Consider the following 14,521-nt stretch of genomic DNA (forward strand, 5'->3'; position numbering starts at 1 on the left):
GAAAATTTTGTAAACATTTTATATTTATAGAAAATTTTGTCAAAATTTTATTTCTATAGAATTTTTTTGTCAAAATTATATTTCTATAGAAAATGTTGTCAACATTTTATTTCTCTATAAATTTTTATGAAAATTTTATTTCTATAAAATTTTTTGTCAAAATTTCATTTCTTTAGAAAATTTTGTCGGAAAATTTTTTCTTAGTGTTTCCATTTCAGCTTAAAGCCTTGCGTTGATTACAAGTGTAGCTTAACCAAAAGAGCTTCTAAATACGATCAGCAAACATTTTGTTAAATTTTGATATTAAATGGGGGAAGGTACTAAAGGTTGAATTACACACCATGCGTCAATCCGTGCGTTAATGAAGGGTTGATTTTTTTTCTGTTTTCGGCAGACTATTCGAGCTTTTGATTGCAAAAAGAAATTTCAACTCTTTAATCATCGGACGCATTATACGGATTGAACGCATGGTATGTAATTCTACCTTAACAACAAATGTTTCGACCTATGTTCAGGTGTTTTTTTTTGCAAATTTAAGAAATATTCTTAAAATAACATTTTTATTGTGTTAAAATCTCCTAGTTTAACCTTTATGATTGTTCCATCCAAAATTTTCTGTTGTATATACCAACAAATTTATAAATGTAGTTTCTGTGTATATAATGGTTGTAGGCTTTGTAGTTTGATGTGTTAAAATGAAATGCAACGTAGATTAGCGAAAATGCAGCTGCATCATAAGAAATAGAATTTCTATAATCATTTCCAAAGAAAAAACCCACGAAATAATATAGCTAAGGTACCTAACTAAGAAATAGCCTACTATATTGCATTTAATATAATAATATAATCTTCTCTACCTGAGGAGGTAAGCTAGTTTTGCTAATATAGAATTAGTATATGAAAAGAAATAGAGAAGGTAAAATCATTACCTCGTAACAAATTTCATAATAATTTTTTTTTTTTTTTAATTTTTGACACATTCAAATATATGGAATTAATATCCCATCATGAAAATGAAAAGATTTGTGCTCTACATAAGCGATCCCTTTTGAAAACAAACATCACAGGAGATGATCAACTTTGGTATTGTGATCGGGTAAAGGTTACAAATGTCTCATATACTTGGAAATTGGAAAAGTTCAGTTCATTTAATGGCGAAACCACATCACCAGAGTTTAATTCCCCCAGCAGTGGTTGCACAGATATCAACACTCAATGGCAATTGGCCATATCGAAAATCTCCAAGATTGTGATATTGAAGGTACAATTGGTGGCCAGTGATCAAAATGTTATTAAATTCCAGTTTAGAGCTTCTATTATGTATGGTGGCGAGATTATTGCATCTGAAATTGGCGGCAATTCATTTTGTACAGCAACATCGAAAGATGTATTTATATTTCCAAGACTTATGGAATGTGAAGACTTCCAAACGAAATCCGATGATACTCTTACGATTTTATGTAAAATAAATATTGTAAGTGATCTTCTCGATAATGGATTCAACAGTGAGATAGAAAACTGCAATGCAACTGAATCCACTGAATCTCGACTATTTAGCGATATGTCTAAACTTTTGTATACGGGTAAATTTAGTGATATCACCTTAACGGTCGATGGTAAAGAACTTAAAGCACATAAAAATATTCTAAGTCTTCGCAGCGAGGTGTTTGCGGCCATGTTCGATTATGATGAATTGAAGGAGAACACTTCAAATTGTATTATTATCGAAGATTTACATTATGATATTGCTTGTGAAATGCTCCGATTTATCTATTCCAATAAATCATCCAATCTAGATGTTATGGCTTTGGATCTTTTAGCCGCTGCCGATAAATATGCCTTGAAAGAGCTTAAGAGATTGTGTGAATTATCTTTATATCGAAATATTGCCATAGATACTGTATTGCCGATACTTGTATATGCAGATCGCCATAGTTCGTTTACACTAAAATTATGGACGTTTCATTTCATTAAAATCAATATGGAAAAAATTATACAGACTACCGAATGGCAGACTATGTTATGTAATTATATTGATTTAGTTGAGGAAATAAGAAATTATAATGGGTGTATATAATTTATGTTCTAAATTAAAAATAAATAAAAATTTAAATTTGAGAAAGTAATGCATTGAAATTCATCTACACTGAAAGAATTATTATTTAATGGTAAAAAATAGATTGAAATATTTTTTTTAATATATGGAAGACATTCTAGGGATTGCATTCAAAATACAAATATAAACTTTTCGACTTTTTGCAAATTTGATTAGTCCATTTTTTTTCACGGTATAACAAAATTCAAATTATTGAGACCATTTTTGTTCTACATGGTTCTTTTTTTGAAACAAAATCATACATGAGAAATGTGACTCCAAACTATATGTAATATACAAAATAAAGCAAAAATAAACCTCGATTTCAGATAACATCAAAAGTTAGTTATTTTATTACTATAGAAATTTTTGTCAAAATTTTATTTCTATAGAAAATTTTGGCAAAATTTTATTTCTATAGAAAATTTTGGCAAAATTTTATGTCTATAGAAAATGTTGGCAAAATTTTATTTCTATAGAAATTTTTGTCAAAATTTTATTTCTGTTATTTTTTTATTTCAGCTTAAAACCATACATTGACTAAACTACAAGAGTAGCTTAACCAACAGAGGAAAAGAATGTTTGTCAAATTTATTTGGGCAAAGCCCTATAGACTGCAAGATGGTTGGATGGACGCACGTTTCGGAATTACCACATTCCTCATCAGCATCCTCTACTTGCAGCAAAACTATCAACCAATTATCAGAATAAATTCAGGCAGTTTATTAAACCCAACAAAACCACACTTGAACCCTCCGAAAAAAGGTTTTACATTGATAGCCGGCTTATGCCGAAATAAATTCGAAACAAACATATCTCTTTTCCTATGCCACTGTCAAATCATCGATTTGAAAAGAGATATGTTTGTTTCGAATTTATTTCGGCATAAGCCGGCTATCAATGTAAAACCTTTTTTCGGAGGGTTCAAGTGTGGTTTTGTTGGGTTTAATAAACTGCCTGAATTTATTCTGATAATTGGTTGATAGTTTTGCTGCAAGTAGAGGATGCTGATGAGGAATGTGGTAATTCCGAAACGTGCGTCCATCCAACCATCTTGCAGTCTATAGGGCTTTGCCCAAATAAATTTGACAAACATTCTTTTCCTCTGTTGGTTAAGCTACTCTTGTAGTTTAGTCAATGTATGGTTTTAAGCTGAAATAAAAAAATAACAACAATGCTTAAAGAACAAAACCAACAATAACAAAACAAAACAAATGGAAAAAGAAGAGGAGGCACGCTCAAAATAAACCCAGCCATGTGAATTCAAATCGATGATTTGACAGTGGCATAGGAAAAGAGATATGTTTGTTTCGAATTTATTTCGGCATAAGCCGGCTATCAATGTAAAACCTTTTTTCGGAGGGTTCAAGTGTGGTTTTGTTGGGTTTAATAAACTGCCTGAATTTATTCTGATAATTGGTTGATAGTTTTGCTGCAAGTAGAGGATGCTGATGAGGAATGTGGTAATTCCGAAACGTGCGTCCATCCAACCATCTTGCAGTCTATAGGGCTTTGCCCAAATAAATTTGACAAACATTCTTTTCCTCTGTTGGTTAAGCTACTCTTGTAGTTTAGTCAATGTATGGTTTTAAGCTGAAATAAAAAAATAACAACAATGCTTAAAGAACAAAACCAACAATAACAAAACAAAACAAATGGAAAAAGAAGAGGAGGCACGCTCAAAATAAACCCAGCCATGTGAATTCAAATCGATGATTTGACAGTGGCATAGGAAAAGAGATATGTTTGTTTCGAATTTATTTCGGCATAAGCCGGCTATCAATGTAAAACCTTTTTTCGGAGGGTTCAAGTGTGGTTTTGTTGGGTTTAATAAACTGCCTGAATTTATTCTGATAATTGGTTGATAGTTTTGCTGCAAGTAGAGGATGCTGATGAGGAATGTGGTAATTCCGAAACGTGCGTCCATCCAACCATCTTGCAGTCTATAGGGCTTTGCCCAAATAAATTTGACAAACATTCTTTTCCTCTGTTGGTTAAGCTACTCTTGTAGTTTAGTCAATGTATGGTTTTAAGCTGAAATAAAAAAATAACAACAATGCTTAAAGAACAAAACCAACAATAACAAAACAAAACAAATGGAAATTTTATTTCTATAGAAAATTTTGTCAAAATTTGATGTCTATAGAAAATTTTGTCAAAATTTTATTTCTATAGAAAATTTTGGCAAAATTTTATGTCTATAGAAAATTTTGTCAAAATTTTATTTCCATAGAAAATTTTGTCAAAATTTTATTTCCATAGAAAATTTAGTCAATATTTTATTTCTATAGAAAATTTTATCAAAATTTTCTTTCCATAGAAAATTTTGGTAAATAGAAAATTTTGGCAAAATCTTATTTCTATAGAAAAATTTGGCAAAATTTTATTTCTATAGAAATTTTTGTAAAATTTTATTTCTATAGAAAATTTTGGCAAAATCTTATTTCTATAGAAACTTTTGGCAAAATTTTATTTCTATAGAAATTTTTGTAAAATTTTATTTCTATAGAAAATTTTGGCAAAATCTTATTTCTATAGAAATTTTTGGCAAAATTTTATGTCTATAGAAAATTTTCTCAAAATTTGATGTCTATAGAAAATTTTGTCAAAATTTTATTTCTATAGAAAATGTTGGCAAAATTTTATGTCTATAGAAAATTTTGTCAAAATTTTATTTCCATAGAAAATTTTGTCAAAATTTTATTTCCATAGAAAATTTAGTCAATATTTTATTTCTATAGAAAATTTTATCAAAATTTTCTTTCTATAGAAAATTTTGCAAATTGTATGTCTATAGAAAATTTTGGCAAAATTTTATTTCTATAGAAAATGTTGGCAAAATTTTATTTCTATAGAAATTTTTGTAAAATTTTATTTCTATAGAAAATTTTGGCAAAATCTTATTTCTATAGAAAATTTTGGCAAAATTTTATTTCTATAGAAATTTTTGTAAAATTTTATTTCTATAGAAAATTTTGGCAAAATCTTATTTCTATAGAAATTTTTGGCAACATTTTCTTTTTATAGAAAGTTTTGGCAACATTTTCTTTCTATAGAAAATATTGGCAAAATTTTATTTCTATAGAAAATTTTGTCAAAAATTTGGCAAATTGAATGTCTACAGAAAATTTTGTCAAAAGTTTCTTTCTATAGAAAAACTTTGTCTTGTGTAAATCAATCCTTCTATAGAAAATTTTGTCAAAATCTTCTTTCTATATAAAATTTTGGCAAAATTTTATTTCTATAGAAAATTTTGTAAAAATTTTATTTCAATAGAAAATTTTGGAAAAATTTTATTTCTATAGAAAATTTTGGCAAAATTTTAGTTCTATAGAAAATTTTGGCAAAATTTTAGTTCTATAGAAAATTTTGGCAAAATTTTAGTTCTATAGAAAATTTTGGCAAAATTTTATTTCTATAGAAAATGTTGTCAAAAATTTGGCAAATTGTATATCTATAGACATTTTCTATAGAAAGAAAATTTTGTCAAAATTTTATTTCTGTAGAAAATTTTGTTAACATTTTCTTTTTTAGACAATTTTGTCAAAATTTTCTTTCTATATAAAATTTTTTCAACATTTTCTTTCTATAGACAATTTTGTCAAAATTTTATTTTTATAGAAAATTTTGTAAAAATTTTATTTTTATAGAAAATTTTGTAAAAATTTTATTTTTATAGAAATTTCGACTAATCGATTATTAAATAAATCCCGATTTCAGGTAACATGAAAAGTTGATTAGTCGATATAAATCAATAGGTAATCAGCCCTCTAGGAATTTTATTCGAAATAAAAAATTAACCTAATTTATTTTAACTAATTTTGGTTGAGTTTGGCCAACTTTAAAAGTCGATTTGATTTGATTTTGATATCATATGCCGAGTAGTCGAATTTTTATCGTTTTAAAATTAAAAAAAATGATTTTGCAATATATGGGAGACACTCAAGGGATTTTATTCAATATAAATATATCAACTTTTTAAAAAATTGCCTTATGAACTTTTCCAAAATATGAAAAGTAAATTTAATCAAAAACTTAAGATGATTTTGCCTCAATATGAAAAATTAGTTTTAGATTTGTATCAATAAGAAATAAACATTTGGATATAATGGGACAGGCTCTAACGATTTTTTTAAATAAAATTGATTTGTTCAAAACTTGAAAAAAAAAATTGAATAGAGTTTGAAAAATTAAAAAAATCTATTAGCCAAACTGCATCTCTGGGCTTGTTCACATTCCGAGAAAGTGGGATTTTTAAAATTTTCCATGATTCGGCCAAAGCAAAATTTCTAGTGATATTATAAAAATGGAATCATCGTGTTGTAAGTGTTAGCATGACCGCCTTGCATACATAGGATAGTGTATTCAACTCCAGTGTCGACCGAACAGCAAAAACTTTTTTCACCGGTGATTTATCCCCGTTCGGATTCGGGTATAGAAAAAAAGGCCCCTTGTAAGTGAGGGATTTTGTTTTAATAAAAGAAATCGACTAATGGATTTTTCCAAAATTTAAAAGAAAATTAACTATATGATTTGTCAATTTTGGGCAACTTCAAAAGTGAAGGCAATTATTACAATCTTGAAAAACAAATTTAATCAATTTTTGAAAAATTAAAAAAAAAACTTCAATTAGTTCAACTGAATCTCTAATAGATTATTATCATTCCAGGGAAATATATAAATTAACTTACATAATATATATTTTTTCTACTAAGTAACCAAACACCTAATTTATTGATGGCAAGTATCGGAAAAGAAAATCTCTCAAAACCGCGGGATTCCCGGAATCTCGTTCCAAAAAAAAAAAAAAACACAAATCTCTAACTAATTATCGTTGTCAATGGTTTCAGGAATATAGACATAATATAATACCAAATAATTCAATTTAATATTTATCTTATGTAAATCTTTCTATGTAAATCTTTCCAAAAAAATATTTTAAATCATAAATATCTATATATGCAATTGCCTTTAACATTTCTCATGATTTTATGATTTTTTAACATTTAATTTTGTTTGCCGAAACGCAATGCAGTTTATTGCAATTATGTATATATGTATAAATATCTATAATATATGATATTAATCTTAAAATAAGGCATTAATATTAAAAAATTGTTAAACTATTAAGAAAATATTTCGTATAATTTCTTTTAATAATTATAATCATTATATATGTTATGGGGAAAGGGTGTGATTTGTTTTAGAAAATAATAATATATTTTTGTTTTAAATTTAAACAAAATAAAAATCTGGAAAAATGTTTCACTTCAATCGGAAAAAAAATCATAAAAATGATAAAAAAAATCAAAAAAAAGAAAATAAAATTAATATAAAAAAACAACATAAGATGATAAAGATAAGATTTTATTAAAAAATGCATAATGAAAGGATACCTGGATATAATAAAATGTAGTAAATCTTCAAAAATATTCTATTTTGATAATGTAGTAGTTGTTCAACTGTTTTTTAGTATATAGGAATTTGCACAAATTATAATAGATTGAGTCCTTCAATCGAACACTAAGAAAACGTTTCTTAGAAATTGTTAAGTACTAAACAAAAGTAAGTTTGGCACTCATCAAAATATACGAAGCTTCCAGACCATATAAAGTTTTGTTCATTTTAGGATGAAATTCTAACCCAGTTTAGCGTTGAAGCTAAGTTTGTTTCTTATGTATTTAGGCAACATGTCTACAGACTGGTCAAGCTTGATGATACATTACAATAAAGTATATTTTGGGAGCTATGCCATATAAATTGAAAAGCCTAAAATCAAATTTAGCTTTAAATGCTCTTGTGGACATTTTTTATATTCTCTATAAATCGGCACCACGGTTGCCACAGTTGGTAGTATTCTACCAAAAATGGTAGATGTTTTACTGTTTGGTAGATTCGTAGAATTCTTGATGTTTTCGTAGATTTTACAAAATATTCCACTCTAATTAAGAGGTACTTCAATTTTTCATAGAAATAAAAACCAAAAATTTCTACCGAAATAAATTTTTGACAGTATTTTCTATAGAAATACTATTTTGACAAAATTTTCGATAGAAATAAAATTTAGGCAAAATTTTCGATAGAAACAAAATGTTGACAAAATTTTCTAGAGAATTAAAATTTTAACAAAATTTACTATAGAAATAAAATTTTGACAAACTTTTCTATAGAAATAAAATTTTGACAAATTCTTCTATAGAATTAAAATTTTTTATAGAAATAAAATTTTGACAAAATGTTCTATATAATTCAAATGTTGATACAATTTTCTGGAGAAATATAATGTTGACAAAATTTTCTATAGAAATAAAATTTAGTCAAAATTTTTTATAGAAATAAAATTTTGACAAACTTTTCTATGAAATTAAATTTTGACAAACTTTTCTATGAAATAAAATTTTGACAAATTATTCTATAGAAATAAAACTTTGCCAACATTTTCTACAGAAATAAAATTTTGACAAAATGTTCTATAGAATTAAAATTTTCTTTACAATTAAAATTTTGTCAAAATTTTCTTTAGAATTAAATTTTTGTCAAAATTTTCTATAAAATTTAAATTTTGACAAAATTTTCGATAGAAATAACATTTTGACAAACTTTTCTATAGAAAAAAAAAACTTTATTAAAGTTTTCTGAAGAAATACAATTTTCTATAGAAATAAAATTTGACAAATTTTCTATAGAAAAAATAACTTTGATAACATTTTCTGGAGAAATAAAATTTTGACAAAATTTTCTAAAGAAATTAAATTTTTCTATAAACTAAAATTTTGTCAAAATTTTCTATAGGTGTACGGTGGCTTGCAGAACGAACAGCATCACACGAACTCACGTTAGTTATTTTCAATATATTATATCTAAAATAATATTGTGATTTGTGAACATTAAAAGTAATTTAATTTTTGTAATTTATGTAGATACAAAATCCCAGAAGATGGTTAGTGGCACTAACCGAAATATTGGAAATAAATATTAAAACAATTCAATAATCGATTGTTTCTATGACCTCAAGCCGAACAAAATTAATAATCGGAATTTTATTTTGTCAAAATTTTCTATAGGAATATAATTTTGTCAAGAGATTCTGTAGAACTAAAATTTTGACAACATTTTCGATAGAAATAAAATTTTGACAAAGTATTCTATATAATTCAAATGTTGGTAAAATATTCTGGAGAAATAAAATGTTGACAAAATTTTCTATAGGAATAAAATTTTGTCAAAATTTGCTATAGAAATAAAATTTTGTCAAAATTTTCTATTTTTAAAAATATTTTCTATAGAAATAAAATTTTGACAAAATTTTCTATAGAAATAAAATTTTCTATAGAAATAAAATTTTGACAAACGTTTCTATAGAATTAAAATTTTGTCAAAATTTTCTATAGAATTCAAATTTTGTCAAAATTTTCTATAGAAATAACATTTTGTCAAAATTTTCTATAGAATTAAAATTTTGCCAAAATTTTCTATAGAATTAACTTTTTGTAAAAATTTTCTATAGAAATAAAATTTTGACAAAATTTTCTATAGAATTAAAATTTTGACAAAATTTACTATAGAAATAAAATTTTGACAAAATTTTCTATAGAAATAAAATTTTGGCAAAAAAAATCTATAGAAATTAAGTTTTGACAAAATTTTCTATGGCAATAAAATTGTGACAAAATTTTCTATAGAAATAAAGTTTTCACAAAATATTCTACGTAATTAAAATATTGTCAAAGCTTCAAATTAGGTTTTTTAATTTGGCTGATTTTTGGTAATATTTTTTTAAAATTGTGGTAGTTTATTTTTGGCCCTAGTGGCAACCGTGATCAGCACTCGTTTATTTTGCTTTTAATTGAAAAATATCAAATTTATCTGTATCAGGTTTTGTATAGTTTATAATCAATTGTAATTGAAGTGTTTCGATTCATTATATTGAAATGCACATCTTGCTTTAAGGTATAATAAAATCGATTTTTTTTCTGATAACAATTCGAAGGATTGGAAGTACCTTGAAATTTATATATTTTAAAGGATAGAAGATTTACTAAAAAATCGACAAAAATTATATTCGTAAATAATATATGAATATAATAAAAGCTTTGCTAAAAAACAAACATCAAAACATTTTTTTTTTCAAAAGATAATATATTTAGACAATATATATTTAAAAATTTAAAGAAATTGTTAAAAAAAAAATAAAAAAGGTTTTTGTTTTCAAAAATAAAGCCTTCAATGGCCTTGTATGGACCATATATTAGAAATAAAAAAGTTTCATAACTTGTAATAAACATTTTTTTACATTTTCTTCCATGAATTCTGTTTTTTTCTTGTCTCTTGTCTTGTTTTATCTTCATCTTATTGATATTTATGTTTCATTTGTTTTAAGTTCCGTATGGATTTATAAATTGTTTTTGTGTTTTTGTTTTATTCTTTTGTAAAAATTGAAATTATTTGTAAAATTTTTCTTATAAGAAGTTTCTTTTTACATTTTAATATTTGTTTTTTTTTTTGTTTTTAGTTTTGGTTTAAAAATTGTTTGTAGTTATATTTAATATGGTGGTGTTTTCATTCATTTAAGTTTTAATGAAATTTACGTTTCTTGCCACCTTTCTTTTTGCCTTTTCCCGATTTAGCTTTACGTTTTTTGCTTCCACTGCCAAGTGAATCACCGCGGAGAGCTGGATCACGACTGATTTCGCCAAGAATTTCATCACCCAAAGTACCTAAATGAAGAAAATAATGAAATTAAATATTTTATAATTTTTTTAAATTAATATAAAATTTGTTATTATTTTATATAAGGTTTAAGCCAGTTCAGGAAGGTTTAAAGTCAAGTAATTTCAAAATTGCCTATGGGTAAACATCAATTAAGTCTAACATGAGATTATAGAAACGGTTCAATAAGGACCTCGCCTACAAGGCCGTTAGTACCAACACTGAACGTGATAGACACGGGCATTGTAAGAAATAAATAAATTGGTCAAATGTTTGTATAAGAATACGATGCAGACGATAGTGAATGTATTCATGAATAGCCGGATGACAAAATAACACGGTACGATCACGAGCTGGATGTTTAGAAAATTTGGTCTATGTGGTATATAAGGGTTGGCTGACTTGGTCTTTGGGTTTTTTATAAAGTGCTATACTTCTTTCATTTTTTTAATTTTATTCTTCATGTTGAAATAAAAATTAAATTAAATAAAAATTTCAAAAATAACATGAATTTTTAGAATGAGTTTAGAATTGTTTAAATTGACCATCTTTGGCACGAATTATGTCACACAAAGCCATCACACGCTCTAGTTTAGCAGCATTTCGCCTAATTCCCGGCTAAGCGCCATCTCAAGATGATAGCAACTTTTTTAGTGCCAACCTTACTCTCCAAAATGCCCAAGGCAGCCACATTATTACCATCGGCGGCGCTTGCATTCTGGTGGGAAATTTTGCACTGACCTCTTTGGCAAGTAAATCCGATCATTTTGTTTGTTCACAAGCGTCTCAATTTGGAATGGCTTCTCATCGGAGAAAACCAAATTCGGTAACTGGTCACTTTCATGCAAGCTAAGCAATTCCTTAGCTCTTTCCAGTCTAACTTTTCTGGACATTCATGGGAAGATGGACAAACGACCAACCTTGAATTTAATAAAGATTACGATAATCGTAAACGAAAATCTTAAAAATTTGTTTTTTTGTTATAACTAGCGACTTTTTGCGAAGGGCGATTTAAGTTCACTTTGAATTTGAACTCTTGTAAGGAAAAATTTTGAATTCCAAGTTTCTGTGGTTTGGTCAGAGGCAGGGCTGCCAATGAAATTTCAATAAAAATCGTCACTTTTTTCCGAAGAAATCGACATAATCGTCCTTTTCATTTTAAAAATCGTAAAAAAATTTGCAATGTGAATTATATTAAAGCTAAAACTAATTTTTTGTTTAAAAACAAAAGTATTTTATTTCATTAAAGAACAGAAAATTAACACACATAACTATGTATTTCAATAATAAAAAAAACAAGGAATTCAGTTTTGTTTAAAAATAACATTAAAAAAACATTTTTATGCAATGCTATGCTATGCAATTCAAAAAATAATATTAAAAATTTTAGTTAGTTATTAAAAATTATTTATTAAAAATTAGTTAAAAATTATAGTTACTAATTCAGTAAGATTTTAATTTAAAAATAAAAATACAGATCTTTAATATGTACGTATTTGTTGCCCGATTTTCCAAAATTTTACCATAAAACTCTTATTGATTGACTCTCCAATTAAGAGGTACAATTTTCTATAGGAACAAAATTTTAACAAAATCTTCTACAGAAATAAAATTTTGACTAAATTAATGAAATTTTCCAAATTTTCTTAGAAATAAAATTTTACAAAAATTTTCATTGAAATAAAGTTTTGCAAGAATTTACTATAGAAAAAAATGCCACAAATATTCTATAGAAATACATTTTTTCAAGAATGTTCTATAGACATAAAGATGTGTAAACATTTTTTACAGATATAAAGTTTTGGTAAAGTTTTCTAAAGAAATAAAATGTTGAAAAAATTTTCTATAAAAATGAAATTTTGACAAAATTTTCTATAGAAATAAAATATTGACAAAATTGTCTATAGAAATAAAATGCAGACAAAATTTTCTATAGAAAAAAATGACAAAATTAAAAAAATAAAATTTTTACAAATTTTTCTATAGAAATAAAATATTGACAAAAGTTTCTATAGAAAAAAATTTGACATTTTCAAAAAAAAATAAATTTTTACAAAATTTTCTTTAGAAATAAAATATTGAAAAAAATTTCTATCGAAATAAAATTTTGCAAAAATTTTCTAAAGAAATCAAATGCTGACAAAATTTTCTATAGAAATAAAATATTGACAAAAGTTTCTATAGAAAAAAATTTGACAAAATTTTCAAAAAAAAAAAATTACAAAATTTTCTATAGAAATAAAAGATTGAAAAAATTTTATATCGATATAAAGATTTGATAAAATTATCTATAAATAAAATTTTGGAAAATTTTTCTATAGAAATAAATTGTTGACAAATTTTTCTATAAAAATAACATTTTGACAAAATTTTCTATAAAAATAAAATTTCGACAAAATATTCTATAGATATAAAATATTGACAAAATTTTCTATAGAAAAAAATAAAATTTTTACAAAATTTTCTATTGGAAAAAAATTTTGACAAAATTTTCTATAGAAAAAAAATTTTACAAAATTTTCTATAGAAAAAAAATTTTCAAAAAAAAAACCTTTTTACAAAATTGTCTATAGAAATAAAATTTTTACAAAATTTTCTATAGAAATAAAATTTTTACAAAATTTTCTATAGAAATAAAATTTGGACAAAATTTTCTATAGAAATAAAATGCTGACAAAATTTTCTATAGAAATAAAATATTGGCAAAAGTTTCTATAGAAATAAAATACTGAAAAAATTTTCTATCGAAAAAAAAAAAATCTATAGAAATAAAATTTTGACAAATTCTTCTATAGAAATAAAATTTTGACAAATTCTTCTATAGAAATAAAATTTGACAAAATTTTCTATAGAAATAAAATTTTGACAACATTTTCTGTAGAAATAAAAATTTGAAAAAATTTTGTATAGAAATAAAATTTTGACAAAATTTTCTATAAATTCAATATAAAACATTTCCTTTGAATAATATAATATTTTTGCATATATTAACCGCTTCTTAAACGGTGAACGGTGCTAATATCGTTATTTTTGGGGCAAAAATCGGCATTTGCACTTTTTTGAGTAAAAAAATCGTCTAAATGTCGATAAATCGGCAAAATTGGCAGCCCTGGTCAGAGGTTTTCCTATAAAATTTCTCAACTCACCCAATGTGGTTAATTTCCTATTACGATGTTTTTCGGCTTTGGTTACCGGTAGACGGGTTAAGTAGGCTTCTTCATATTCTTGTTTCTCCTTTTGAGATTTCGATAATATCTGTTGAGCTCTTGAACCAGAAGAGATTTCTGTGGGAGCATCCAAGTATTCTTCTTTCAGGTCTTGCATCATTGACGATCTACAATATATATAGAAGATGACATTTTTGACTATTCTATAGTACAATAATAAAATATTTCTCTCTCACGTAATGGCACGTTTTTTGGCTCTTTCTAAGAGTTTCTTCTCCTTATCCTCTGGTTTCTCATCACCATCGTAGTATACCGGTTTTATTTTGGGAGGTACATAGATGCCAGGTTTACCAGCTGTGGCTCCCTTCTTGGGTCTCTTAACCCCCTTATCGTCAACATCTTCTTCGGATTCTGAAGCACTTTCATCCTCATCATCATCGTCCTCATTGTCATCATCTCCATCAGCATCATTGGCATTAGTTAACATATTTTCAGGATTGGGCTGGAAAAATAATTTTGTTTTCAAAAGGTCGATATTGATTAGACGTCA

General features: G+C 25.6%; 2 protein-coding genes across 3 annotated transcripts in view; one reads left to right on the forward strand and one right to left on the reverse strand.

Moving 5' to 3' along the window:
- The first annotated feature begins 922 nt into the window (after positions 1-922).
- On the forward strand, positions 923-2,126 carry LOC142227012 (protein roadkill-like). Its single transcript, XM_075297318.1, has one exon. It carries the CDS (start codon positions 989-991, stop codon positions 2,075-2,077), a length of 1,089 nt encoding a protein of 362 aa, XP_075153433.1. The 5' UTR covers positions 923-988; the 3' UTR covers positions 2,078-2,126.
- An 8,240-nt stretch (positions 2,127-10,366) lies between these two features.
- LOC142223564 (neuroguidin) overlaps positions 10,367-14,521 on the reverse strand; it is a 260,642-nt gene continuing 256,487 nt past the window's right edge. For both annotated transcript variants that reach the window (XM_075293444.1, XM_075293443.1), the window contains 3 exons: positions 14,208-14,473; positions 13,951-14,138; positions 10,367-10,812 (listed from right to left, as the gene is read on the reverse strand). In XM_075293444.1, the coding sequence (XP_075149559.1) occupies positions 10,670-10,812; positions 13,951-14,138; positions 14,208-14,473 (597 nt within the window). In that variant the 3' untranslated portion in view covers positions 10,367-10,669. The remainder of the gene's footprint in view (positions 10,813-13,950; positions 14,139-14,207; positions 14,474-14,521) is intronic.

Source organism: Haematobia irritans, chromosome 2 (assembly GCF_050003625.1).
Source record: "Haematobia irritans isolate KBUSLIRL chromosome 2, ASM5000362v1, whole genome shotgun sequence".
NCBI lineage: Eukaryota > Metazoa > Arthropoda > Insecta > Diptera > Muscidae > Haematobia > Haematobia irritans.